This window comes from Cervus elaphus, chromosome 18 (assembly GCF_910594005.1).
Source record: "Cervus elaphus chromosome 18, mCerEla1.1, whole genome shotgun sequence".
Classification (NCBI taxonomy): domain Eukaryota; kingdom Metazoa; phylum Chordata; class Mammalia; order Artiodactyla; family Cervidae; genus Cervus; species Cervus elaphus.
In genome coordinates this window covers 108377194-108392352 of record NC_057832.1, presented here as the reverse complement: position 1 = coordinate 108392352, position 15159 = coordinate 108377194, and the positions used below count along the sequence as shown (strand labels likewise).

General features: G+C 43.8%; 1 protein-coding gene across 1 annotated transcript in view; it reads left to right on the top strand.

The window, feature by feature from the left end:
* The window catches only part of KIAA1549 (KIAA1549 ortholog), a 125051-nt gene that overhangs the window by 41488 nt on the left and 68404 nt on the right, over window positions 1-15159 (top strand). The window contains exons 2-6 of the mRNA XM_043872073.1: window positions 3769-6456; window positions 7687-7775; window positions 8826-9003; window positions 11115-11245; window positions 13508-13691. Coding sequence (XP_043728008.1) covers window positions 3769-6456; window positions 7687-7775; window positions 8826-9003; window positions 11115-11245; window positions 13508-13691 — 3270 coding nt within the window. The remainder of the gene's footprint in view (window positions 1-3768; window positions 6457-7686; window positions 7776-8825; window positions 9004-11114; window positions 11246-13507; window positions 13692-15159) is intronic.

The following is a 15159-nucleotide window of genomic DNA, read 5'->3' as shown; positions in this document are numbered from 1 at the left end:
TAGGCAGAATTGATTGAATTCTAAGTTGCATCAGATACTTGGGCTCATAAATTAGCCACTAAATGCTTCTCTCTTTGCTGTTTTATCTCTTGCAGTTTTCCAGTGCACTTATGAGTATGTTTCTGATTCAATTAAAAAGGGATCTTTCTCTTTCTTCAGGTCTTCTATTTAAAGATAAATCATAGCAGAGTTTTCAAACACATAAAATAATTTATTCTTAGGAAAACTTTTAAATCTATGTGCTGCATAGTTGCATATATTATTATTTTATTACTTCTCAAATTTATCACTTCTTAACCTTTACTATGGAGGAGAGCAGCTGCTACTTTACTGTATTTGTAGTAAGTATTGTCTTTACTTTTACTCATGCTTGGAATGTGGCAGGTAAATAGTAAAAGCATATAGACCAGAAATGCTAGAGCTTAGTTGTATGGAAGACAACAGATACCTAATATATATTGCTATGAAAAAACCTAAAATCTCTGAGAAACAGTTTTCTTCTTTAATTATCTATTCATTTTTAAAAGTCATATTCCACAGAAAGTGAGCAGCTTTAAAGTAAGCAGCTTCTGTCTGGTGTAAATTTGTAACTTTAAGATGCTAACCGAACCAGCTAGAAATAGTTCATCTATATAAATATATGATTGAATATAATTTACAAATTTTAGTGTGTACACACAAGATCTATTCAGTTTTGTCTAAATGCTGCTCTTTCAACTTCTATGCCATGTAACAAGCTATTTTAATTCTGTATTAGGTCTCTTGTAACCTTACAGATTAAATAGCATTTTTATTGGTTATTTATAGCATCCATGCTTGTTTAGATTTAACCACATTTTATCATTCCTTTATTCTCTGTTGATTCTCAGATCTTCCCTCCAGGATAATCACCTTTTCTTTTCATGTATATCCTTGTTTAGAGAGACTCTTCTATTGGTCTTCTGTTAGTATAACCATTTAAAAAAAAAATCTGAAACTGTCATTATTTTTAAAAATAGAGAGTACTGCTGGTCATTCAAGTCTAGATGTCAGATGTTTTCTCTCAGCATGTTGAAGATATCATTGTTTCACTGTTAGTTGGCTCCTAGTTCTGTGAAGTAGTTACGTGATGGTTAACTGCCATTCCTTTTCTCTTACTACCTGCACAATTATTATTATTTATTTATTTGGTCTTTGGTGTCCTATGGTATCATAACGTGTGTTGGTATGGGTTTTTAAAAAAGATTCACCTGATTTGTGATTCTTTGTCTTCCTGAATTGAAGGATTCATGTCTCTTATTGAAGAGTTCCTAGAACTATCTCTTTTAATATTGCCTCCACTCAATTCCCTCCATTACTTCCTTTAAAACTTTGATCCAGTGTGTATTGTACTATCTCATTCTGCCTTCTATATGTTCTATATGTTTCTTTTGTATGTCTCCTCCTTTTGTTCCTCTGTGCTCCATTCTGAATAATTTCTAGGTCTGTTCCCCAGTTCACTAAACCTCTCTTCAGCTATGTCTGAGTTGCTGTTTATTGTGTATTTTATATTGTATATTGAGTTTAAAGGGCTTCCCTGATAGCTCAGTTGGTAAAGAATCCACCTGCAATGCAGGAGATCCTGGGTTGGGAAGATCCACTGAGAGGAGATAGGCTACCCACTCCAGTATTCTTGGGCTTCCCTTGTGGCTTAGCTGGTAAAGAATCCACCTGCAATGCGGGAGACCCGGGTTTGATCCCTGAGTTGGGAAGATCCCCTGGAGAAGGGAATGGCTACCCACTCCAGTATTCTGGCCTGGAGAATTCCATGGACTGTATAGTCCATGGGGTCGCAAAGAGCCAGACACGACTGAGCAACTTTCACTATTCACTATTGAGTTTACAATGTTTAATTATTATATTTTTTCATTTCCAAATGTTCTTTTGGTTGTTTTTCAAATCTTTCTGGTCAATTTTTTTCATAGACTCTTGCTCCTTATTCATGTTTTCAGTTCTTTCTTTATTATTTAAATGAATTAGACATACTTTGAAAAATGTACACCATCATTCCAGTATCTGAAGTCTTTACAGTTCTGATACCATTTGTGTGGAATTCTCTTTTCACTTTTGGGGGAGGTTTCTCTTGACTCTTTTTCATAGTACCTGAATTCTTATGTATTTTGTGATTTTTAACTTTGCACTCATGACTGAGCATTAAGCTGACTGGTGCAGTGTCCCTGTAGGCTTTCTATTTAAATATTCCTCTAAGACCTGTGCCCTGGGCCTTCCATCAGGGGTCTGGGCCATTGTATTTCCTGCCTCTCTGTACAGTATATCTGAATTATAGGTGGAAATACCTAAATCACTTAAATGATCGTGACAGCTATCCCAAGGATGAAGAACATGAAGGTTTGAGAGAATGATAGAATGCTTTTGGCACATATCAGAACTTGGTCCTCAGACACGTTCATTCATTCATTTATTCATTCATTCACTTAACAGCTGTTTATTGAAATTTACTGATAGCTCAGTTCCTAAAGATTTCGCCTGCAGTGCAGGAGATCCCAGTTCAATTCCTGGGTCGGGAAGATCCACTGAGAGGAGATAGGCTACCCACTCCAGTATTCTTGGACTTCCCCTGTGGCTCAGCTGGTAAAGAATCTACCTGCAGTGCAGGAGACCTGGGTTTGATCCCTGGGTTGGGAAGATCCCCTGGAGAAGGGAATGTCTACCCACTCCAGTCTTCTGGCATGGAGAATTCCATGGACTGTATAGTCCATGGGGTTGCAAAGAGTCGGACACGACTGAGCGACTTTCATTTTTCACTTATTGAGCTGTTAGTATAAGTCACTCACTGTGCTAGGCACTAGGGAGAGAGATCAATAGTTTCTGTCCTCAAAACGCTCAGAGTGTAATGAGCAGACAGTTCATTTCAGTGGGACATGATCAGGGATGTGACAGGTAGAAAACTAGGGAGAGACACTCACCTGCCTTTGGAGCATTGCGGAGGGAGGTGGTACCTGGGCTGTATCTGCAGGGCCGGTAGGAACAATCCAGGTGGAGAGCAGGGGAAGGGCATCCCAGGCAGAGAAAGAGGGGAATGTGCAGATCACTGAGCCACAGAGGATCTGGGCTTGGGGAACTGCAGGTAGCTCACTGGGCCAGAGCGTAGTTGGGACGGTGTGAGTGGAGCAGGGAAGGATGAGAGGTGAGCCTGGAGGCAGTCTGCAGCCTGGATGTGGAAGGTCCTATAACCAGGAAACTGCTGAACTCTCTTCCCTGCGTGCTGCGTGGTGCTGTCAGAGTAGTCATGTTCATTTCTCATAAGAGCCAACTCTTCTGAAAAAATAGGAAAACGGGCTTGGGCATCAAGGCAGGCTTCTACTAAGATTCCAGCTCCACCTGCATCTGGGTGGTCACGTAACTGATTTAATTACCTTCTCCGACCTTCTCTTTCTCAGCGATAAATGAGCGAGAAGAGATGAGACAGCTCCGTACGTCCTCCTCTATTTATAGTATTCTGTGGGGGTGTGAGAAGGCAAAAAGAACATGTCAGTGTGTGTATACAGAAAGACAGACCCAACATGCTTAAGTAAAAAGTGGTGCTCAAATTTATGAATGTTTGCAGGTATTATGCTGACAGTTAACTCTGGCAATTTCTGGCTTTCAATTGGTTGTTTAACTTTTTTGAATCGTGGATATTCAGTGAGTGGTTATCTGTTGATGGAGAATATTTTCATATCTGAAACAAAATGTTAGCAGTGTGACTTTTCATTGCCTTTCAACTGAACTTGGCTGTTATTTTCCTAGATGAGCTCCGTCTGGAACAGCACAATCTTTCTTTCTCCTCTGTGGAGCTCATGCCGAGGGAAAGCACTGTGCCCAGCACTGCATACGTGGCCTTAACAGAAACCGCTCCAGGGTCCCCGCAAAGCAGTTCTCTCCACGTCACATCATCTCCATCTACCACGGCTTTTGATACAGCCTTTTTTAACCAAGGAAAATGGACCCAAAGTACAGCAGATCCTAGCATCTTTGCGGCAAATTATGTGGCAGTGACGAGCAACGAGGTCCTAGATGACGATGAAATGGACAACTTCTTGCCAGAGACTTATTGGACCGCCTCGCGCGTGGTTTCGCCGGTACGATACGTCACAGTCAGCCCGCCGGAGCTGCCCAAGGAAACCTTAGACTCCGTGCTGACTCCATCGTTACCCGTCATACCTTTACAAGATGAAGAAGTGACATCAGCCTGGCTAAACACAGTGAAACAACCAACCACGTATGCTGAGCTCCCTGGTCATTTCAGTGCTTTTCGGTCAGCTTTTCCCACTTCCGAGGGCATAATTCCAATGCCTAGTAGGAATTTGGCATTTTATCCTTCTGATGCTTGTGGGCACGTGTCAAGCAGGACTTTGCCAGAGATCATGGTTTCAGGAGCAGAGGGCTCAGGAACCCTCCTTCTTAGCTCGCAGTCTTCAGAGTCCTGGCTACCAGGTGATGATGTTACTCAGCAGCCATCTCCCCCATCAGGGCAGGTCTCACCGCCTCCAGGGGATGCTCTGGTCACAGATACAGACAGGTACCCTGATGTCACCACTGCTTTGGGGCAGAGTCTAGACAAAACCGTCTCTCCAGGCACACGCCGTTCTGCAGCTCTGTCGCCGATGGTCCTTGCTTTCAGCAGCAGCAGTGCACACTGGGCTTTGTTTCCAACTCCTCTGGCGTCTGGATCCTTTTCTGCTCAATCCGCCAGTGTGTCACATAACCCCTTTCTTTCCGGCGACTCCCGTGAGGCATCAGAGTTGCCTGGCCACTCAGTGGTCCCAAGTGGTGCGGGTGACTCCCATGTCCGGAGCCCGGTGTCTTTGTTCAGGCCGTACACGCAGTGTGTGTCCTGCGCTGAGGTGTCCTCCCGGCCCGTGCTGTCGACGACCTTCACGGAGAAGGATGCGGGATCGGGGGATGGTGCTGAGACCCCGTCCCCCACCCCCTTGGGAGCCAGCAGCATCTCTCCACTGAGCAGCTTCATCACGGACTTCCCTGAATTTGAGGAAGAGTCTCAAGAGTTCAATACACTTTTCCCCTCCAGGCCGATGGTTCCTCTCTCTTCTCCGTCCGGGGAAATCTCAGCCACCGGCGTCGGTGTTTCAGCCGAGGGGGAGATGAGCGGTGTTGTAACCGTGCGGGTGTACCCTCCCCACGGCCGCCTCTCGGAGCCTGTGTCACCCGATGCTGCTCTGGGCTCCTCCTCTGTCGCTCAAGTGATGCCATCCAGCGTGACAGCCGTGCCATCCTTGGTCACCCCCAGCATCCTTCTCGACTCTTCTTTCCCCGTCACAGCAAACAGAAACACACCGTCACTTGCTGTCAGCGGCCCAGGTCTTTTTCCGTCTTACAGTTCGGACCCGCTGGCAGAGTCTTCGCTTTTCCCGGACCGAGAACCTGTCAGTTTTTCCCAACATGAAACTGCAAGTATTTGGGGTTCTGTGTCCAGCTTTTTCTCTACTCCACCTCTGGAATACAGCAGCGGGGTCCCTCCATCTTCAGAAGTATTTGCTTCTCCGTCTCTGAGGTCAAGGGATCTGTCTACCTTTGTTTCTCAGGCGTTTTCCAGTTTGGTTGAGACACCTACATTGACCGACGTGATCAATTCTCAGTCACCGCAGCTCTCTGTTCCCGGCTCCACAAACCTGCAGTTTTCTCAGCCCTGGCCAAGCTCAGACTCTCTTTTAAGCACGTTCACTCTCCTCCCCGGTTACTCTGAAATGTCACGACATTCCAGCTTTCCCTCTGATTCTCTGAAGTTTTCTGAAGCGCCCACAGTGTCGCTGACAGATACTGAAGCTCATTTTACCTCAGCTTTCACTGAAACTACCTCCTCTGTTGAGTTTTCACTCATGTCCCGTGAATCCGCAGTCACCACGCTGGTGCCCTCCAGCTCCGAGCCCGTTTTGACTGCTGACTCTCACTTCATGTCACTTTGGACTGCTGTTCCTACTTCAGCTATTTTAACTGAACCTTCTCTCTTTTCAACCCCGACACCTTCTGGTGATATCAGTGCTATAAACGATCACACGTCTGTCTTACCCTCTTTCTCGGAAGTCACCCCGACCAGCACAGTGCTGGTCACCGCTGGGTACCTGCCGTCAGCATCCTCGTCTGTTCCTGACATGACCCCCTTGCCTCTGCCTACAGAGCCTACCGGTGGTCCGCGTGGGCTGTCCTTCACACCCGCGGATTTGCCGAGGAACACCTCCACTGAACCAAGCACATCTGGTACCAGTGTTGCCCCTGAGAATTCCGGTCGCACCACCCTGAACAGCAGACCCGCCAGTCAGGATCCCCACGAGGGCAGCACGGTTCTCCCCGCACTGTCCCTTCAGCCCGTGACCACCCCCACTCCCGAAGCATCAGTTCATACTCCAGCGCTGGTCACCACCAAGTCGCCATATGTGTGTGATATTACGGTTCCTGACGCCTATCTGATCACAACTGGTAAGGCCCTGCTTCACATCCCTTCTCTCAGTTGGGGTGATGTTCTGAAGGTGCTCATAGGAAACACGTGTATAATGTGTAGCATTGGGGCAAAGTATAAGCTCTGGACCCAGACAACTCCTCACTGCTGTACCAGCTCTCATGAGTTCTCTGGGCAGTTAGCTTCTCTAAGCCTCAGTTTCCTCAACTGTTAAACAGGGAGGATGGTGGCACTTACTTCTTTGGATTGTTATAGAGATTTCAATGCGTTAACGCATATAAAATACTTAACCCAATGCCTGGCCTATATAGTTAAGTGCCCACAAAATATTACAGATGAACAGCAGTGAAAACAGATTTAAATGAGCCTTAGAAGTGTTTGCTAGGATCTTTGTCTTTGGAGCTCATAACCCATTGGATGTATAGATGACACAGTTAAACACCTTCATGTTTAGTTTAAGCAGTTAGTTGGACAAACGTGTAAGGGCCTCTACTGCAATTTCTTACTCATTTACTGTTCTCACTTTTCCTGGAAAAGAGGGGGCACTTTGTTCTTACATGAAAGTGTTAGTCACTCAGTGGTATCCGACTCTCTTTGACCCCACAGACTAGCCTGCCAGGCTCCTCTGCCCATAGAATTCCCCAGGCAAGAATGCTGGAGTGGGTAGCCATTCCCTTCTCTAGGGGATCTTCCTGAGCTAGGGGTCAAATCTGGGTCTCCTGCATTGCAGGCAGATTCTTTACCATCTGGGCCATCAGAGAAGCCGAGGAGAGCAACATGGGGTGACTTAGCATCCTCTGAACTGGGTCACAGACCTTGACCTTCCCCCCAGCCTGCTGTCTGAGTTACCAGCCGACAGGCTGCAGCTTCTCTTGCAGCTGCTCGGCCACTTTAGTTGCAGAAAACTGGAGTACCCCGGATGTCATGTCTGAACAAGTCTGGTGACTGTGGCCTCCCGTCAGACTTTCCCACTTGTTCCTCCTGAGAAGTGGCAGGTGTGCATTCAGCCAGTGTCCTGTTCATACGCACTGAAGTACAAAGTGCGGTTGATCAGCAGCCTGGTTCTGCTTGTTGGTTGGGATGGGGATGCGGGATAGAAAGGAAGAAGATGGCAGGAGAGGTGGAGCAGGCAGGGAGCCGAGTGGTCAGGGAAAGTGGAGCTGGGAGGAGGGAGGAGAACGCACTGGGTCTTTTTTCTCCACACTGAGACCAAGGGAGCCCGTTCATAACGACACTAACCTGCCTTGCAGTGCTGGCCCGCAGAGCCGTGCAGGAGTATATCATCACATCCATCAAAGAGGTGTTGAGGACCCATTTCAACCGTGTGGTGGAGCTCAAGGTGGGTCCGCATGGTGTGGAAATCTGCAGGGGGAGCTTGGCTGGATTGCACGTCACAGTGGGAGCAGGACATTTGCTTTCCTCTTCCCCCCTCCCTCCTCCTGGTGGACACCTTCTCTTCCTTTGGATCACCCCTCAGACATCCAGTTCTCCAAGGAAGCCTTTCTGACCCCAGACGAGGCCAGGTTTAGTCCATCAGGGGGCGTGTTGGCAGAGTGGGAACAAAGGGCTGTAAGACTTGAGTCTGGGGTGATGACCTAAGGATCTCACTTCCCTTGATTTACATGAAAGGGCTTGGATGAGAGTTTACAGTGAGTGTGTATGTATGTTTCTGTGCATCGAGTGAGATGGGTTTCTAGGTGCTTTAGGCTGGATTCCTGCTGGTGCCTCCTGTCCCCTGCTGAGCTCACAAAGCCACATTCTAGCCTGGCATCATCTTGAACAGAGCCAGGAGCCATGTGTGGCTGTTGAGCACGTGGAATGGGGCTTGTCCCGAGTGAGATGTGCTGTCAGTGCAAGATACACACCAGATTTCAAAGACTCAGTGCAAAAGGGAATGCAGAGTATCTCATTAATCATGTTTTTGCATTGCCTGCAATTGAGATGACATATCATATATGGTTTAAGTAAAATGCTTTAAAATTAATTTCACCTGTTTATTTTTTTTAATGTGGCTACTAGAAATTTAAAAATTACATATGTGGCTCACGTACTTCTTGTGGATAGCTCTACTTCATAGAGTAAGTGCTCCTTTTTATGTGGGTTAAATACAATAAAACACCTTGAATTTTTCTTAATTCCTTATTTGGTTCCTATTATTAACTATTCTTCTTTTTCACAGTCCTTGCTCTTGTAATTTTGTGCTTTTGTTGAGAAAGTTGACAGATATGTGAGAGGAATAACTAAAATAAAATTTTAATTATCTCTGAAGCCATGCCCCTTCATTTAAAATTATTTTTTTAACTTTATTATTTTTCTACTCAATACAACTTCCTTTACTTTGAATTATGTTACCCTCAAATTTTCTATTTAATGTCTTTTGTCTTTATAGGTTTATGAACTATTCGCTGACTTCACTTTTCTGGTAACATCTGGTCCCTTTGTTTACACGGCAATATCCGTCATCAATGTACTTATAAATAGTAAACTTGTACGAGACCAAACTCCTTTAATCTTGGCTGTGAAACCCTCCTTCCTTGTGCCAGAGTCCAGGTTCCAAGTTCAAACAGGTAAGAAGACTTAAGTATAGTTTTTCTGATTTGTAAATAGAGTTTCATTTTATTTTTTATGTTTTAAAATACTTTGGGGAGGATTGTGTCAAAATTTGTTATTCAAAATTTCAAAAAACTTTATAATGATGGAGAATTTCCAGCTTATATAAAAGTGCAGAGAATAATATAATGAACCCCTAGGTACTCATTGTACGGCTTCAACAATTGGTGGCTCAGACAGTGAAGAATCCGCCTGCAATGCGGGAGACCTGGGTTCAATCCCTGGGTTGGGAAGATCCCTGGGTTGGGAAGATCCCCTGGAGGAGGGCATGACGACGCACTCTGGTATTCTTGCCTGGAGAATCCCCAGGGAGAAAGGAACCTGCAGGGCTACAGTCCATGGGGTTGCAAAGAGTCGGACACAACTGAGTGACTAACACACAACAATTTTCAACTCCTAGCCAGTTTTGTTACATCTTTGTCCCCAGATAAACCCCCTCCTCTCATGTTATTTTGATATGGCCTCGTGTCATCTCATTCATAAATATTTTAGCCTGTGACTCTAAAAGATAAGACTATTAAACATATATACACACACATAAAACATACACATGCATACATACACACATCTATTCACAGTATCATTGTCACACCCCCTGAGATTAGCTGTAATTCCTTAATGTCATTTAACTTTTTATCATGGACTTCTAAAAACATACAGAAGTAGAAAGAATACTGCAGTTAGACCACATATGTGTATACAAACTTAAAAAATTATCAACATTTTCCCAATTTTGTTTCTTTTATCTCACAGATTTTTTTGAGGAAGCTAGAGTGTTTTAAAACAATATCAGATAACATGTCATTTCACCCATACATACTTAAGAATTCATCACTAGTGAATTTATTTATATTTCAAATGTTTCAGTGTTGTATCTTTTGATGCCCCAGTTATTATCTTAGATATTTTTCCATTTTAAAATGGTATGAGTCACTTCACATTGCATGTAGTCCTTTGGTACAGTTGGCTTTCCACATTTCCGTGATATGATACATGTAAATAATATATCATAGACCCTTGTACACTGTTGGTGGGAATGTAAATTGGTGCAGCCACTGCGGAAAACAGTATGGAGGTTTCTCAAAAACCTGAAAATAGAACTACCATATGACCCAGCAGTTCCACTCTTGGATGTGTATCCAAAAGAATGAAAACACTAATTTAAAAAGATACATGCACCTTAGTGTTCATAGCAGCATTATTTTCAATAACCCAAGACATGGAAGCACCCAAGTGCCTATCAACAGATGAATGGATGAAGATGTGATGTGTGTGTGTGTGATGTGATGCTCAGTCATGTTAGACTTTTGGCGACCCCATGGACTGTAACCCGCCAGGCTCCTCTGTCCATGTGAATTTCCCAGCAAGAATATTGGAGTGGGTTGCCATTTATTCCTCCAGGGGGTCTTCCTGACACAGGGATCGAACTTGCATCTCCTGTGTTTCCTGCATTGGCAGGCAGATTCTTTACTGCTGAGCACCTGGGAATCCCTATATATATATATACTCTTCATCCATAAAAAGGAATGAAAATTTTGCCATTTGCAAGAACATGGATGGACTTAGAGGGTATTATGCTAAGTGAAATTAAGTCAGACAGAGAAAGACAAATACTATGAGATATCACTTACGCAGAATCTAAAAAATAAATCAGGCTAGTGAATATAACAGAAAAGAAATAGACTCGTTGACAACAAACTAGTGTTTACAAGTGGAGAGAACCAAGGGTGGGGACAATATAGATGTAAGAGATTAAGGGGTTGCAAACTACTATGTATAAAATAAACAAGCTACAAGGATATATTGTATAGCACAGGGAATATAGCTAGTATTTTATAACTATAAATGAAATATAGCCTTTAAAAATTGTGAATCAGTGTGTTGTACACCTGAAACTTACATAATCATGTACACCCACTATCCCTCAGTAAAATAATAATTTTATAGAACTTAACCATGTACTATGGGTCAGAGTTCATTGATTTAGACACTGTTTTGTCCCTCTCCTCATTTTAAATACTCAAGAAATGCCTGGTTCAGGGGACTGTGCTGCTGTCCTTCTTTTCAGTGCTCCAGTTTGTGCCTCAGAGTGTGGACACCGGCTTCTGCAACTTCACCCAGCGCATCGAGAAAGGCCTGATGACAGCTCTCTCAGAAGTGAGGAAACACCGGCAGGGGGGGTACAACCTCACGGTGCAGGTGAGCACAGCCTTGAGTGCAGAGCAAGATGCTTTATCTTTTAAAGAGAAACCCGTTTCTTAATGGTTTGTTTCAGACACACTTAACTCTTACTAATTCCCTACAGCAGAGGAGATTCGGTTTTCATGGATTAGAGAGCATCTCTTTGCATGGCATTGAGCCCACAGAGCATGAATAGACTAAAGTATATTTGAAAGTTTACGGAGTGGCCCAATAACCAGGGAGCTCAGATGTGGTGAGCTGAAGAGAGATGGGCCTATGTGGGAAATGTAAGAATGTTCTAGAAAAGAACAGTATCAACTTAAATATCCAATGAGGGGAATGCCTGAATACACCAGAGTTTCATAGTATGGAATTTCATTTTATGGAATACCATGAAATGCAGTGCTTCACTGTATGAACAGAATATGGTACTAATCAAAGAACAGGCTTTGTACCACATGGAAACTGATGTTTTTACATTTCTTTGATATTTATTCCTCCATATTCTTTGTTTTCTCTTTTTTGAATTCATGTTAAAAAGATTTTGGTGATCCTGGATTCCCCATGCATTATTTGTTACTTTTTCCATCTCTCTCTCTCTCTTTAATATTTATTTATGTATTTTTGGCTGGGTCAGGTCTTAGTTGCAGCATGCGGGATCTTTTGTTGCGGTGTGCAGGCTCTTCATTGTGGCATTAGGGCTTCTCTCTAGTAGTGGCACAGGCAGGCTCAGTAGTTGAGGCACATGGGCTTCATTGTCCTGCGACATGTGGGATCTTAGTTTCTGACCAGGAATCAAACCCAAGTCCCCTGCATTGTAAGGTGGATTCTTAACCACTGGACCACCAGGGAAGTCCTTCTACCTCTTTTTGAAGTTCCCTGCTTTTACAGATTTCTAAATCTTGTCCTCCAAGTTGTTGATGTAGTCCTCAGCTGTGTTCATTATGTTGTTCATTTCCTCTATTGAATTTTCTTTTAGCTATCATTTCATTGTTATTTGTTCTTTGTTTCATTGCAGGCTCTCTATAATAACACAGGCTTATCTTGAATGATGTTACAGTATTCCTTTGAAAGTTTCTGAGGATGTTAATTAGAATTTTTAATTTTTTTTTTTTTTAGAATTTTTAATTTTTAATAGGTTGTCTTCCGTGTCCTAAGTTTTCTCTGCATTCTTTGCCATTGTTCTATGTTTATCTTGGGTCTTCACTTTCATGCTAATAGTTTTCTGTAAGCATCTGCTGACCATTAGTGGTTGTCTTTAGGAATGAGGAAGAAGGTGGTTTTAGCACCTCATTCATCTTTCCCTATCAGCTATAGAGTCTGTGTCTACATCAGCCCTCTCTCCTGATAGGAGAGTTCACTGGAGCCCTGGGTACCAGGCAATATTTGGTCAGGGACAGGCAACCGTTGTATGAGATGAGGAGGTTGTATCCTGGGGGTGCGGTGTGTTGATGTATTTTTCATGGTAGAACAGCTCCTCCTTTTCACTCCTTTTCCTTCTTTGTCGCTGTGTGCACTGTGGTTATTTTCACCCATCTTCCTGCTTAGAGGCTGCCCCACAAAGGGTCTTGGGCCCTCTCAGACCAGGAGCTCATCTTCCTCAGGGAGCAGCTCTTCAGCTTCCTGGGGTGGAGCTGGGGCTGCTAGCCCTTCTGAGTTGGCCTGGGTGTGACGTGGGAAGGGAGCGGGGTGGGAGATACCCGAATCAGTGGTTGGCACCCAGCCTTTACCTAGTGACCCCAGCGGCTGTCCTGCAGCCCACTCTGGTCTCAGTTCTTGCAGATCTCTGGGAGGAGGCCTCCTGGGGCCCCTGGAGGAGACCCATCTCAGTCCACTGTGGTCTGTGCATGTGTGTGTTTTGGGGTCTTGGTTCCCTCCATTTTGGTTTGTATCAACATGATTCCCACCCTGTCTCCAGCTTCCAGTAATTTGACAGAATCTCTGGTTTTCTTCTTTTCTCGGCGTCTTTGTAGATTTATTCCCCTTTGTTCATCTTATTGTTATATCAGTGGGATTTGGGGTGGGAACGAAAAGGGGAGGAACTATAAATACATGTGCTCAGTTCTCTATTTAATGTAAAAAAATGTTTTCAATAAACTGAGGGTTTAAAATTATTACAAAAAGGAACCTGGCTGTGAAGCCAATTACTCTTCCTTTAAAAATATTCTTTTTTTAAAAAAAAAATTTGGTGAGGGCAATTGTGAGAGAGAAATCATAGTCAAGCTTTTACCTGGACATTTTAATTTATCTTAGAAACTTATTCTGATTTCTTTCTTTCAGATCTTGAATATCACTGTGGGATCTTCGAGGCTGGCTCCTCGCCGGGGCCCTGTGAACATCGTCTTTGCTGTCAGAGGCTCGCAGGGGTTTCTGAACGGATCTGAAGTGAGCGAGCTGCTCAGAAACCTGAGCGTGGTGGAGTTCAGTTTCTACCTGGGGTACCCGGTGCTGCAGATCGCTGAACGTGAGTGGTGCTCTCCCGGGGAATGTGGCTGGGAGCGCTTGCATTGGTGGACCTCTTCAAACAGAATAGCTAGCAGAAAGGCAGAATATAAATCAGATAAAACTGGAGCTCCTCAGATCACGTGGAGGTGGGCCTCCAGAGCCTTCCTCTCCCCCCAGGCTTGTGTTGTTATTCTCTTTAGAGAGCCAAGGGTGCCATCCAAGATTATACCAGTCCTGGAAAAGGTGAAACCAGAGGGACTGAGTAACAGATCTGTGGTTACCAGGGGTGAAGGGTATGAGGAAAGCAGCTTGGAGTAGGGGGAGGGGGTAGTGATGAGAGTGTCTTGTTTATTATGGTGGTGGTTACACACCTCTATGCACTTGTCGAAACTCATAAAACTATTAGGTTGGTGCAAAAGTAATTGCGGTTTTGCATTGTTGAACTTCTCCATTTGATATTGGAATACCTTTTTTTTTTTCATTTATTTTTATTAGTTGGAGGCTAATTACAATATTGTAGTGGTTTTTGTCATACACTGACATGAATCAGCCATGGATTTACATGTATTCCCCATCCTGATCCCCCTCCCACCTCCCTCTCCACCCGATTCCTCTGGGTCTTCCCAGTGCACCAGGCCCGAGCACTTGTCTCATGCATCCAGCCTGGGCTGGTGATCTGTTTCACCCTAGATAATATACATGTTTCGATGCTGTTCTCTCGAAACATCCCACCCTCACCTTCTTAAATAAACTTGGTTATGTTATACATCATTTTAATGCCCATTTCTCACTTTATTTTTATTTTTATTTTTTTTGCTAGTGACTTGTTACTGGCTGTGTATTTTATACTTATTTTAGACTATGGAAATATGCTAAACAAAAAGGAAATTTGAGTGATTTCCTTATTTGAGTTCAAAATGGGTTGTAAAGCAGCAGAGACAACTTACAACATCAACAAAGCATTTGGCCAAAGAACTGCTAATGAATGTACAGTGCAGTGGTGGTTCAAGACGTTTTGCAAAGGAGAGGAAAGCCTTGAAGATGAGGAACGTAGTTCGGAAGTTGACAATGGCATTGAGAGCCATCAGCAAATCTGATCCTTTTCCAACTACGCAAGAAGTTGCTGAAGAACTCAACATTGACAATTTTACAGTCATTTGGTACTTGAGGCAAATTGGAAAGGTGGAAAAGCTTGATAAGTGGGTGCCTTGTGAGCTGACTGAAAATAAAAAAAAATTGTCATTTTGAAGTGTCCTCTTATTCTAGACAACAAGAGTGAACCATTTCTCAATCAGATTGTGTTGTGGGATTTAAAGTGGATTTTATATGACAACTAGCAATGACTAGCTCAGTGGTTGGACCAAGAAGAAGCTCCAAGATACTTCCCAAAGCCAGACTTGCACCAAAAAAAGGTCATTGTCACTGTTTGGTGGTCTGCTGCTGGTCTGATCCACTACAACTTTCTGAATCCTGGCGAAACCATTCCA